A 13,220-nucleotide genomic window follows, 5' to 3' on the forward strand; every position below is an offset into this window, starting at 1 on the left:
GTCTCAAAAGACCATCTGTCCTCTTCCCAATCCCATCAGTGTATATTCTTCTTTACTACCAATCCATCCAACAAAAGCCAACATAATCCCCAATATTGGAACCTGACTCTTCCATTTAATCATGATCTTTCCTCTCTGCCCAGTCACCCTCCAGGAATTCCTTACGTCCAGTTTGGCCTCACGATCTTTCCCCAGACACCTTCCTAAGACTACAAAATTCTCAATGTAAGAAAGAACAGACATCCACAATCTCAAGACAGCCACTGATTTAATCATCCTCCCTGCGAACAAAAAGCTCCACCACTGTGATGAGTCACAGAGACTTTCTCTGATGAAGGCATATGCCAACTGTCTGACTCCTCCACCTACAAGCTCTGCCATAGTGATCCTATCCCAGAAGTCCAGCATACACACACACACCTTTTACATGCTTCCCAAAATCCATAAACCCAATAATCTTAGATGCCACACTGTAGCTGTTTACTCTGCTCCCACTGAAAGAATCTTTGCTCTTTTTTACCAGCACTTTCACCTAATTGCCTGTAATCCAGCCTCACAAATGGAATGTAGAAACCACTGCCTTCACTGACTTCCGACCATTCCCACACCAACACCATTTGGATCCCTATTCATAACTGTTGATGCCACCTTCCTATGCACCAACGTTCTGCATGCCCACAGCTTTGCTGCTATCGAACACTACCTCTCGCAACGTCCACCTGACTCCAAACCCACTACCTTATTCCTTATACATCCAGCTTATGGCATCCCTACACATAATTAATTCTCATTTGAGGAGAAGATACATGAACAGATTCACAACACGGTCATGGCCCCTACAAGGCACCCTCCTAAGCCAATCTGTATAAGGGCTACGTGTAGAAAAGCTTCTTAGACTCCCATACCCCATATTTGGTTCAGGTTCATTAATGATATCTTCATGTTCTTTGATGTAGGGCCAAGACGCACTATTCTAATCTCTTCACAAACTCAACACTCTCTCTCGCATTTGCGTCCGCTTGTTGTCCTCAGCCCAATGTACAACCTTCCTGGACAATGACAGCCGCCACTCTGATGGCTCCATGCACTTATCTGTCCATATCAAGCCAACTAACCACCAACAGTACCTGTATTTTGACAGCTGTCATTTCTTCCAGTCCAAAAAAATTGTTCCCATATAGCCTGGCCACTTGTGTATGGTGCATATGAAGTGATGAAAATTCCCTCACCAGTACGTTGAAGGAAGTATCTGCTGCATTGTCTGCAAATCATTTTATGTGAGTATGACCACCAGCAAGTTGCCCACCAGAAGGATGATCATTGCCAATTGCGGCCAAGAGCAGACTTGAATGTACAGTGGCAGAACATGCTGCTGAGCACAACTTCTTCAAGTTCAGTAGCTGGTTCACAACCATGCCCTCTGGATTCTTCCACCTCCATCAGGTTTTCTGAACTCCATAATTGAAAGTTATTCTTGCAACATATCCTTCATGCTTGTATTTCTTCTGGCCTCAATCTCCGCTAACTCACTGCAGTGCACGCTCTCTACCTGTCGGTCTTCCCTTTCTCTGTCGTGTGATCCCATCGCAAGCCATGTTATCATCATTGTGTGCCACACTAACTGACTGCAGTGCTATCGCGAGCATCTACTGGTACCCCTCCCTCCCGCACCCCCATCCATCTCCCTCCGTCCTGCCCCGCTCACTCACTGCTGCCTCCATCAGAGATACAGTCACCCTTCCCCAACCGCTTCTTCAATTGCATGCACACTGGAAAGTCAGTCCACACTGCACTATAAAGCACAGACTGCCAGGGAACTATGTTGATATATTTTGAAAACATGTAAGTAAGTTTAATTGTATCAAAGCAAAATCTGTTGAGAAAACTAGTAAATTGTGATACTGGAACGTGTAGTACTGCTGACACACACTAGATTAGACACTTGTCCTCATTACAAGTGAAGGTCTGAGTGACCTGTCCCTTCTTTTAACCTTCCTTAACCTGTCCCTGTCTCCCTATTGTTGAAAGAACTATTAGTTCTAAAATGTATCAGTTGTGTAACATTTAATTTAGTATGTATTTGTTGGTAGTACTACACATTTTGTCCCCTGAAGATCACAACTGTAATTAAATTAGTGTTGGTTTGATGTGTACACAACATACATATGTACCAGCTTATTTTCTTCATGAATGGTTATTGAAATCAAAACTTTATTATAAACATTATATTTACAATGGTGTGTTGCCACATTTAGCTCCAAATTGGGTTAACTTCGGTGCCATTATAGTTTAGGCTTCAGTAAAATATGCAGCGTTAGACTGTTCATGACCTAACTAAAGAAATTACTGTTTAAGTGAAGCAGAAATGTACGGTTTGTTCATATAGTTCCATGTTCTGTTATTTTATTTTCATAAAATTTCATTTCATTTCCCAGTAAGATTTTCTGACTGAAGTAATTGTGCTTAATATTTTATTTCATGTTGGTAGATCCTTCGCTATCTATGTATCTGCAGCACAGTATGAAGATAATTCAGCGTTACTGATCTCTTACCTGAAAAACTACAATGTACTTACCTGTGATTATCTGTTTGAAAATTTACTATACAAAATAGTTGGAATGAATATTGGTGATAGTGTTCTTATTGCACTAGTCGTATATATATTTAAGGATAGTACACCATTTTATGATGTTTTTAGAAAGCTGAAAAACGAGTGATCTCAAAAGTGAAGCCAAAAGAAGTTGCTGCAGCACAAAATAAACCTCCGCCAGAAGTGACTGATGTGGTTCCAGACGCAGAGATAAAGGAAAATAGTGATCCATTCCGCCTCAGAGTGACTGTTCTTGCTTTAGAGAGCCCAAGCTGCTTCTATGTGAGATTGTATGCCGTGGAGGGTGTATTGTCAGAGTAAGTATTTCTTTTTGTGTTGAAGTAGTTGAGAGATGGAGGAGGTGCATGTTGAGGGCTAAGAAACCTAAGTTACAAGCCGCAGGGAGGTGGGCCCATGGGAATTTGAATAATTTCGTTGATATCCATTTTGTACTAGCTGATAAAAAGAGTACAAAAACATGGCATACTCAGATACTAACACAAAAAGTTACACTGCTTATATATTTGTATCCTGGTAGATTGTTCCTGGAGATGTACTGGTACAGGAAGCATGTGAATAGTTGTTGTCACACTGCCAGTATTCAAAGATTGTATGCACCAAATCATTTTAGTTTATTTTATCGATTGGACAGTAGATGATGAATCACATTTTTGGAAAGGCACGGTTACGAGGGAAGTGAGCACGATTTTTTTATATTTTTATTTATACTTTTATCTGTATCTCTTTTATAATGGTGTTGTAGAATAATTTTGCTGGTCAAGGCTTGGTCACTCAGAAGGCAGCAGTTTTAGTGCGTTAGCACTTTAAAAGGTGGTTGTGAGCATATATTTTAATATTTGTTAATGGAGTTCTAGAAGAGTCAATATTGGGTCACATATAGACTAATCATCTGCCATGTGTTGCACATCAAGTAGAACTAGTTCCTTTTAGCAGAAAACCCAAGTATTATAAGAAGTTCCAATAGCCTTAACAACAACAGAGGAATTTTATAAGAATTATCGGCTGGTTTTCCACAAATGGTCTCTCTCCTGATTTTAAGAGCATTCAGAAATAAAAGTAATTTATTAACCCTTTTGGTGCTACAGTTATGCTTTCTGCATTCTGTGCTGAGAGCAGCTTTGTTATGGCTATAGTACTTACCAAACGCTGCTACTTCTGCTGAAGACGGTATTAAAGCCACTATGAAACACTTATCACCTGATTGTAAGAAAACTATGAGATGAAAAAACTTGATTTTTGCACGTCTTTCAGTCTGCCATATTTGCTCAATAAACAACTGAATTTCTTTTCATTATGTGCCATAGTTATTGGGCTGCATCAAATTAAGTAAAACCTTCCACAAAATTTTAAAGAGTTTGCAGTGGTAAAAAGGCATTTTGTAAACTTTTGATATGATTCATTTTAGCTTATCATTGCTTTGTATGAAATGTGAATAAGATATTGAAATTTTATTTAAAACTGAGAGCAGAACAATATATCATTTTGTGCTCAAGTTATCGATTTTTATATCCAACTGATGGTCCTACGTGATGCACCCCAATTCAGGTCCTGCGCATCATAAATCATGTAGTCATAACAATTATCATATTTCATAAATGGTTAAAGATATCGAAACAAGGTTTTTTGCAAGTGGTAACATGCATAGAGGCACATATTTTGTATGGTAAATGCTCAGAACATTTTTATTCGTCAAGATATGGTAGTAACTCCTCTGTAGCAGTAAGAGGTAGACAGAACAGAACATGTGAAGATGTCAGTAGCGCTTTAGGAAACTCCAGGGGCCATGTTTATACATGTCCTCAGCACTTGGGGAGTGGCAGTGCTCGACGAGTTAATCTCATCCACAGCAGTTGAAGGGTTAAGACAACTGCTTTAATATAGAAACAAGAAAAAAATTCATTAAAATTTCAATTTGGAGCATTTTTAGTTTTTTTAGTGTAACATGTGTCATTCGTGAGAATGATCTGTGTTCCTCTAAGGATGGTCACGCTGATGAAACAGTATGGGCAAGGCAAGACAAGGCGTGGCGTGGTGAGTGCAGAAGCATTTACTGGACATGTGCATTCATGCCTTGGTGATGCCTCTTCGAGGCATCATGAACACCTCAGAGAAAACGAACATTCTAAAATGTAAATGTTGAAGACTAATGAAGGTTGTAAATCTTAGATCTGGAGTCCAGTTCGGTGTGGTAGGACATATCATCGATGTGTTAAGAGTTCATTACTTACTGATATTTGGATCTGTCTTCACAGTTGATGTAAATACACTCCTGGAAATTGAAATAAGAACACCGTGAATTCATTGTCCCAGGAAGGGGAAACTTTATTGACACATTCCTGGGGTCAGATACATCACATGATCACACTGACAGAACCACAGGCACATAGACACAGGCAACAGAGCATGCACAATGTCGGCACTAGTACAGTGTATATCCACCTTTCGCAGCAATGCAGGCTGCTATTCTCCCATGGAGACGATCGTAGAGATGCTGGATGTAGTCCTGTGGAACGGCTTGCCATGCCATTTCCACCTGGCGCCTCAGTTGGACCAGCGTTCGTGCTGGACGTGCAGACCGCGTGAGACGACGCTTCATCCAGTCCCAAACATGCTCAATGGGGGACAGATCCGGAGTTCTTGCTGGCCAGGGTAGTTGACTTACACCTTCTAGAGCACGTTGGGTGGCACGGGATACATGCGGACGTGCATTGTCCTGTTGGAACAGCAAGTTCCCTTGCCGGTCTAGGAATGGTAGAACGATGGGTTCGATGACAGTTTGGATGTACCGTGCACTATTCAGTGTCCCCTCGACGATCACCAGTGGTGTACGGCCAGTGTAGGAGATCGCTCCCCACACCATGATGCCGGGTGTTGGCCCTGTGTGCCTCGGTCGTATGCAGTCCTGATTGTGGCGCTCACCTGCACGGCGCCAAACACGCATACGACCATCATTGGCACCAAGGCAGAAGCGACTCTCATCGCTGAAGACGACACGTCTCCATTCGTCCCTCCATTCACGCCTGTCGCGACACCACTGGAGGCGGGCTGCACGATGTTGGGGCGTGAGCGGAAGACGGCCTAATGGTGTGCGGGACTGTAGCCCAGCTTCATGGAGACGGTTGCGAATGGTCCTCGCCGATACCCCAGGAGCAACAGTGTCCCTAATTTGCTGGGAAGTGGCGGTGCGGTCCCCTACGGCACTGCGTAGGATCCAACGGTCTTGGCGTGCATCCGTGCGTCGCTGCGGTCCGGTCCCAGGTCGACGGGCACGTGCACCTTCCGCCGACCACTGGCGACAACATCGATCTACTGTGGAGACCTCACGCCCCACGTGTTGAGCAATTCGGCGGTACGTCCACCCGGCCTCCCGCATGCCCACTATACGCCCTCGCTCAAAGTCCGTCAACTGCACATACGGTTCACGTCCACGCTGTCGCGGCATGCTACCAGTGTTAAAGACTGCGATGGAGCTCCGTATGCCACGGCAAACTGGCTGACACTGGCGGCGGCGGGGCACAAATGCTGCGCAGCTAGCGCCATTCGACGGCCAACACCGCGGTTCCTGGTGTGTCCGCTGTGCCGTGCGTGTGATCATTGCTTGTACAGCCCTCTCGCAGTGTCCGGAGCAAGTATGGTGGGTCTGACACACCAGTGTCAATGTGTTCTTTTTTCCATTTCCAGGAGTGTAGTTGAAATGATACAGACATATTGGCAGTTGTCGAAGACATTACTTGGCTGTGTTCCCGTAAGTTATTCAAACTATTTATATGTTGGGGAAACTCAGGATTCAGTCTAGTGCAATTTTTTGTGTCAGAGTTGTAAAGTTTCCTATGAAAGATCATTGATTTATCATGTGGTTGAGCACATAGTTCCGCCCCCACCCTCCCCCTTGGGCACAGCCCCAGAAGCAAGGGTATTATGCCCACATGCAACGATTTTGATGCAATAATAAGTATGCCAGTGCCCACTAACCTCAAACAATTATTTTTTTCTTGACAAGATCATTTACTATGTGAAGTTCATTCCTCAAGCAGCCCAAATATCTCATCTGCTCAGTCAGCTGCTCAAAAAGGGCATCAAATTTGTGTAGCTGACATCCTGTCAACAGGCTTTTCAATGCTGTAAGGATTGTCTTAAAACAGATGCCATATACTATGCACCTGTGATTGAGTATCATGACAGATTGTCCTGTATGGGTTTGCGGCAGTTCTGTCCTCTAAAATGTTGCTCAGCTTCGAAAGACCAATCACCTACACTCCAAAAACATTCACATTTGTGTCAAGAAGTTTCATGTGTATTTGTATGGCAGCAGATTCCGTCTGTTCATGACCACAACTGTTTGCAGATCGATTTTTGGATTTCGGTCCAAGCTCCCAGAAAAGTAAGTGCAGCAGCTCCAGTGGTGGACTTCGTTTTTAAACAGATATAACTACAAAATGTGCTATGCCCCACTGTTGGACAAGCCACTGCAGGCACCTATTCCCACTTTCCTGCTGCCCCAACAGAAGTGTGATTGACAAAACTGTTTTGTGCTCAATCAGCACCTGCGACAAACCCTAGATGCATTCTCATTGATTGTATGTGAATGTTGGTCTGTGACCTAGTTCTGCACAAAGTTTTGTTAGCAGTGTGGTCTTGGTGGCCGGAACAAGGAGACGCAACATTTTGCAACTATTTTGCAATGTGATACAGACTCACCGCCACAAGCGGATTCTTAACACTAGCCATTGGGTGGTCTGAATGCCCAGTTGTCATCGCATTCCTTCTTTGGCCTTGCATCCCTGAACCAGGTGGCTATGGCACAACTTTATTTTCCATGACCACCCCAAGACCACCAATGAGAGAGGGTATCCATTGATTTTTAATGAGAGAGGGTATCCATTGATTTTGTTAGGCAATTTCAGGGAGCTATGTGGTTACTGGTGATGTATGCTCTCTCCAACTTTCCCATTATGGCATGTATGTCATCAACAACCACCAGTGCTACCATCTGTACCCTCTCTACAATCTTTGCCTTCGAGGGAGCTCCTCACACAGTGATGTCTGACAACAGGTCCCCAGTTCACATCTTCGCAGTTTAAGACTTTCTGTCACAACAACAACATTGAACACCTGACCACTGCCCCTTCCACCAAGCCTCCAACCCAGAGGCCTAAAGAATTGTCAGAACATGTGAAGCTCAAATGCACAAGGCCTTAACGACAATGTTGACACAGTCTATCCAAAATCTTGCATGAGGTATGTTTCTAGACCACCTACGTCCTACGCTTTGTACAGCATGCCCAACCCAAGTACATGTCTGCCTGTATGAAGGGTGCCTTGTGTCTAGGCCCCACGTTCAGTTGCCATGGGGGGGGGGGGGGGGGGGGGGGCAAGGGCTTATCATAGGGGGGAGGGATTTAGTATCGATAGCAACCCAGAAGTGCTGCAGCTCGCGACAACTGTCTGCTGTGGTCAGAAAGGATGGAGCTGCCATGTCATGTGGATCTTGCATGGAGCTGGAGCCACAGGGTGACCAGTACTCTGTTGTGCTGTTCTGTGTGAAGCACTTTGTCTAATATCATACCGCTTCAACTTTAGCAATGCTGCTTTGTTTCTGTACTATCTTAGTTTCACTATTGGTATATTTTCAGTATGCAACTTAAAATGATGCTTTTACTTTGAATGGGGAAAGAATATTTACCTTTTTGTGAAAATAACTTTCTGAAATGCATTTGTTCTTTTCAGTCAAAACAGTCATTGAAGGATTCATTTTATTCCTGTATTGTTATTGTTGAGAAGATAATTTGAAGATATATGAAGTACAGCAGTTTTTCTACCTTCAGAAACCAATTTTAGTCATCTGATTAGTCTAAATTTGCAAGCACTGATAATATATACTGTGAGAAAGCAATCTAAACATGACTTTTGTAACATACAATCAAATCCTCAGCATGGATGAAAAGACTAGTACATAATTATATTAAGAATTTTTGAAACAGTGATGTAATAATTTCATTCTCTGGTTTTCAAGATTTATGATATGGTTCTTTAGTTTCCTTATAAAATATTTGTTATTAAATTCCATTTTCTAATGATAAAAAGTAATTATTATAATATAATAAAATTATTTACATATTACAATGTTTAAAATAAATATGCTGAGGAGTTAATGTGCTTAGGTGTCTGAAATTTACCTGATCTTTTTCTACAACCCATACCCATTTCATCAATGTATGACTCTGTAATTGCCGTTTTCATTTATCCATAACAGTTAAACTGTGTACCAAGTGTGTGTGTTTTGGCAATTATTATCCTACAGTGCTGTCAGCCTTGCAGTTCTGTCAACATTGAGTGTGTGCTTTTATTTATTTATTTATTTATTTAATTTTTTTAACTTACATTAATTCTGCATAAATTGGTACATTGGGATTTACCTCTTATTGCAGTGTTGTTGGTGCAGAAAGTAAAGATAAATTACATTTGCGTAAAGTAAAATAGATGCTATATAACTACGGATTTTGATGATGGGTAATTTTGGGTAGCTCACTGCATGTGGTTAGATACTTAATGTGAGAGGTTTATTGGTGGAGCATTCCTTGTGGAAGATAGAAACTCACACCATAGTCCCAGAACAGCTCATACTTGTACTGTTCATTTAATTTACAACCTGGAATCAGACAGTTCTGGAAATGTAGTTAGGAATGAAGTTAGAAATACAAGGAATGAAATGACAAAGTTTGGCAGAGGTGAACGTGTGTGTTGAGTTTTGAGTAATCTAAATGTGGCGAAGCAAAAGAAATAAGGGAGATAAGATATTTGTTTGTGTTCCAGCATGCTTTCATGTGCTGGTTTCCCCATACCAAAAGAAATTAATCCAATGTTTAAGATATGGCTATAGTAGCGTTGATGAGGAATAACTTTCACTAGTTGATGAGGTATTCAAGATTTATTAATGATGCAGGTTGATAGAAGTGAATTCTTATGCAAATATAAAGTGTGATTATGAAAGTAATCCATAGCAAGAAACTTAATGTAAAACAGAGTGGACCAGTGCATTTGCTCTTTTTAGCAAGAGATACATTTTGTTGTTGTGATAATCAATGGTGGTCGACACCTGAAAACCTGCAACAACTGCTCTTTACATTGCCAGAAGATTAAGGAGAGTATATGTCTTTCAAAATGTCATGGACTCACTGCAAATTAATGTGGCAATACACTGAAGCAGGTTTTACTTTATTGACATTCCATAAAAACTTTCATTTACAAATCCTGTTATATTATTAAATTAAAATGATCAGCTGCCGTGGTTACCCATTTAGCTTCCTTTTATGCTATAACATTACAGAAACTCCAACTGTTCACAAATTTTGTTCATGTATTTTTGAAATGAGTACTTTCCTTACCAAAAGCAAAGCTCAGGCTGATAACCATCAACTTTTATTTTACATTTTTTCCTATTTGTAATGTTACCTCCAACATCCATGGAGGTGTGTCCAACTGATCGTCTCCAAAGTTTCCCCGACAGTGCCTACAGCGTTGATAACTATGGGCGCCACCAACTGTGACATTGCGATTCCTGCAACCAACTGCACTTGGTACAAGGAGCAACTCCAAAATAAATAAAATAAAATAAAGAGCAGAAAAAAATATATTGAAAAATATAAATAACTTAGGAGTAAAGGAAACAACTCACCTAATAGTTGAGATGCTGGGTCATCAATAGGTACATAAATAAGATTGAGAACGCTCATCACACTCTCTCTCTCTCTCTCTCTCTCTCTCTCTCTCTCTCTCTCTCTCTCTGTAACACGCGCACACACACACACACACACACACACACACACTGAGTTACTCAGCTACTACTAAACTTGATAGTACAATTGCCTTAACAAATGCTTTCGATTTCCGGGTGACTAGGGTACAGAAATTTCTGTATATTTAATCCAGCGGGGAAGTTAACCAAAATTTAATGCTACTGGAATCTATATCGTCCCCCGAATGAATAGGAGTGTTGGACATATTACCACAAAACAATGGGAAGAAAATTTATGATGCCCATATTTTTGCTTTTGTCACAGAAACCTTTGTTTATGAAACAATGACAAAGCATCGTTGTTCTAATTGATTGTTACTCACCACATGAAATCAGACTTGAGATTTATTTGATGTCATGACATGGAATAATACCTGCACAATTAGAGAAACTTGTCATTTGTAAAGCAGAAGTGCATAGCAACTGAAATTTTACACTAGTAATGGATTTAAAGTGAGGGAAACTAACTTGACTTGAATGAAGGGAAAGCTGTAGCAGTTATAAAACAGAAAAAAAATTACCAGAAAATATATGAGGATAAACATACATACTTCATTTGTAGTGTATTACATTGTTTCATTCATTATACGTTTTTAATGTGAGTTGTCATAGGATTTCATGTAACAGATACTTCAGAATGCCAAAATTCTGCAGCTTAAACTTGAATTGATTGCAGTTTTTGTATTTTCGGTATATTTTTCCATAAATGTCTCACGGATTTTTTGTCGTGTTGGGTTTGTGTGTAAACTCGAGCTTTGACCACTTTCTCTGTCATAATTGTCAGCAATTTTCTGTGTGCCATGTGGTACAGTAGTCAGTCAGCCCAAGTAAAGTCAAGGAGGCTTCACAAAATGGCACAACTTCCATGTGCTACCAGATATTATGTCAGTGTCTGTGATAGAGGAGTGTTGGTAACAGTGCTGATTTCATTAGATAGTGGATAACTCAGCTTATTTCTCTGTAGGCATGAAAACCTGTGTTTTCATGTCAGTGAATGATTGCAAAATAGTTGTAATATGCTTGTATGAAAGAACATTAAACATAGTTTGCTTTTTTGTTTGTACAGATTAATGAAAGAGCTACAGGAGTACTATAACACATCCATCGGTATTGAAACTTCATGGGAAGAAGGAGAGAAATGCTGTGTTTTTAATGCTGCAGATAAATTGTGGTGTCGAGGAATTATTACAAACATCACAGATGATGAAGCTTTGGTATGACTAAGAATTAATGTTCTGTACTTAGTAATTTCTTATGTGTATAACAAGGAGCAAACCTTTTATTATTCATGGTTCAAAACAAGCAGAAAATATATTTATATATTAGCTGACAATAAACTTAAAGTAATTTTTACAGTTACATTCACGTATTTTGTTGGCAGTACAAGGACTTCATAATATTCTAAATAGTAATAAGAAATAGAGTTAGGTGTCCTAGATAGAAGACCTCCACAGTCATAGTTGTGAAAATCATTCGCATTGTGCTAGTCCTGAGTGTAAATATATTTTACACAAAATTGTTCATTTATGACGTAGTGATTATGTTTGTGATAACTTAATGCCTTTTCAGGGACATTTAAAAACTTTAGAAGTTACAGATGATGGGATGTGTAACATACTCATTATAGTCCAAGTGTTTAAAGCTATACAAGTAGTGGAGCAGCAGATTCACTGTCTCTCAAAAAGCAACTCTGATTTTATAATAATAATAATAATAATAATAATAATAATAATAATAATAATTTATCGTGAAAAAAATTGTATTATAATTATTATTATTATTGTGAATAAGCCCATTGGGACTATGCAAAGTAGTTAGAGGTGGGCATTTGCCTTCCTTTGTGCCCATATGTCTTTTGTTCTCTTCTTGTGGGGTTCCTTTTTCTCTTGGGACCATATTGTTCCAGTCTTTTTCTGTGATTTTACCTCCTGGCCAGCTTGCCATTTGTGAATTTTGGATCTGAAGGTTTTCCAGTTTTATACATCTTGAGGTGTAATTCCTGCCAATTTCAGATCAGTTTTAATCTCACCAATCCATTCAATATGTCTGTTTTGGCTTTACTCCTGTTGTCAAAGTAGTCGACTATTTGTTTATTAAATTTGTAATAATAATAATAATAATAATAAATAAAATTATTCCATTGACTACTTTAAGTTAAGCTATGAACTGCTTGCTGTCAGTCACATGATGTAGCTTGTTAGTCACATTGAGGAGAACGGTATTGTCTGCACTGTTAAGGTTGTCTTGTCATGCTGTGTTGGCTGATGTTGTTCAGAACCTCAAAAGTCGGTGAGGTAAGCAGTGACAATCAATAATCCAGAATTAATGTTCATTCTGCAGTATGCTGTGTACTGATTTGAAATTTCCTAGTAGGTTAAAACTGTGTGCCGAAGAAGAGTTCAAACCTGGAACCTTAGCCTTTTGCAGTGGAGTGCTCTACCAACTGAACTACCCAAGTACAGCCCATGACTTGCTCTCACAGCCTTACTTCCATCAGTACTTCTTCTCCAGCCTTCAAAATGTCCTCAAGGATGTAGCTAATCTATTTCTCAAGAATATCCTTTCTTTCAGGAGTACTTCTGCTATGCACGTAGGACTTCCAACTATAGGAGAAGAGGTACTGTCAGATGTAAAGCTTCAAAGACAAGTCGTTAGTCATGCGTGGATGACTCAGCCAGTAGAGCACTTGTCTGCGAAAGGTAATGATACCAGTGTAATAGTCTGGTGCACAGTTTTAATTTGCCAGGACTTTTCAAAATCAGTAATATTTGAAAGCTGTGTTCTGTTGTCTTTTGGTGGATCATTCTGTCACTG

At 40.2% G+C, this 13,220-nt stretch overlaps 1 protein-coding gene across 4 annotated transcripts in view; it reads left to right on the plus strand.

Moving 5' to 3' along the window:
- Positions 1–13,220, plus strand: part of LOC126457111 (RING finger protein 17) — a 505,497-nt gene that overhangs the window by 392,820 nt on the left and 99,457 nt on the right. For all 4 annotated transcript variants that reach the window (XM_050093159.1, XM_050093158.1, XM_050093161.1 and 1 more), the window contains 2 exons: positions 2,699–2,907; positions 11,473–11,620. In XM_050093159.1, coding sequence (XP_049949116.1) covers positions 2,699–2,907; positions 11,473–11,620 — 357 coding nt within the window. The remainder of the gene's footprint in view (positions 1–2,698; positions 2,908–11,472; positions 11,621–13,220) is intronic.

Source organism: Schistocerca serialis, chromosome 2 (genome assembly GCF_023864345.2).
Source record: "Schistocerca serialis cubense isolate TAMUIC-IGC-003099 chromosome 2, iqSchSeri2.2, whole genome shotgun sequence".
NCBI lineage: Eukaryota > Metazoa > Arthropoda > Insecta > Orthoptera > Acrididae > Schistocerca > Schistocerca serialis.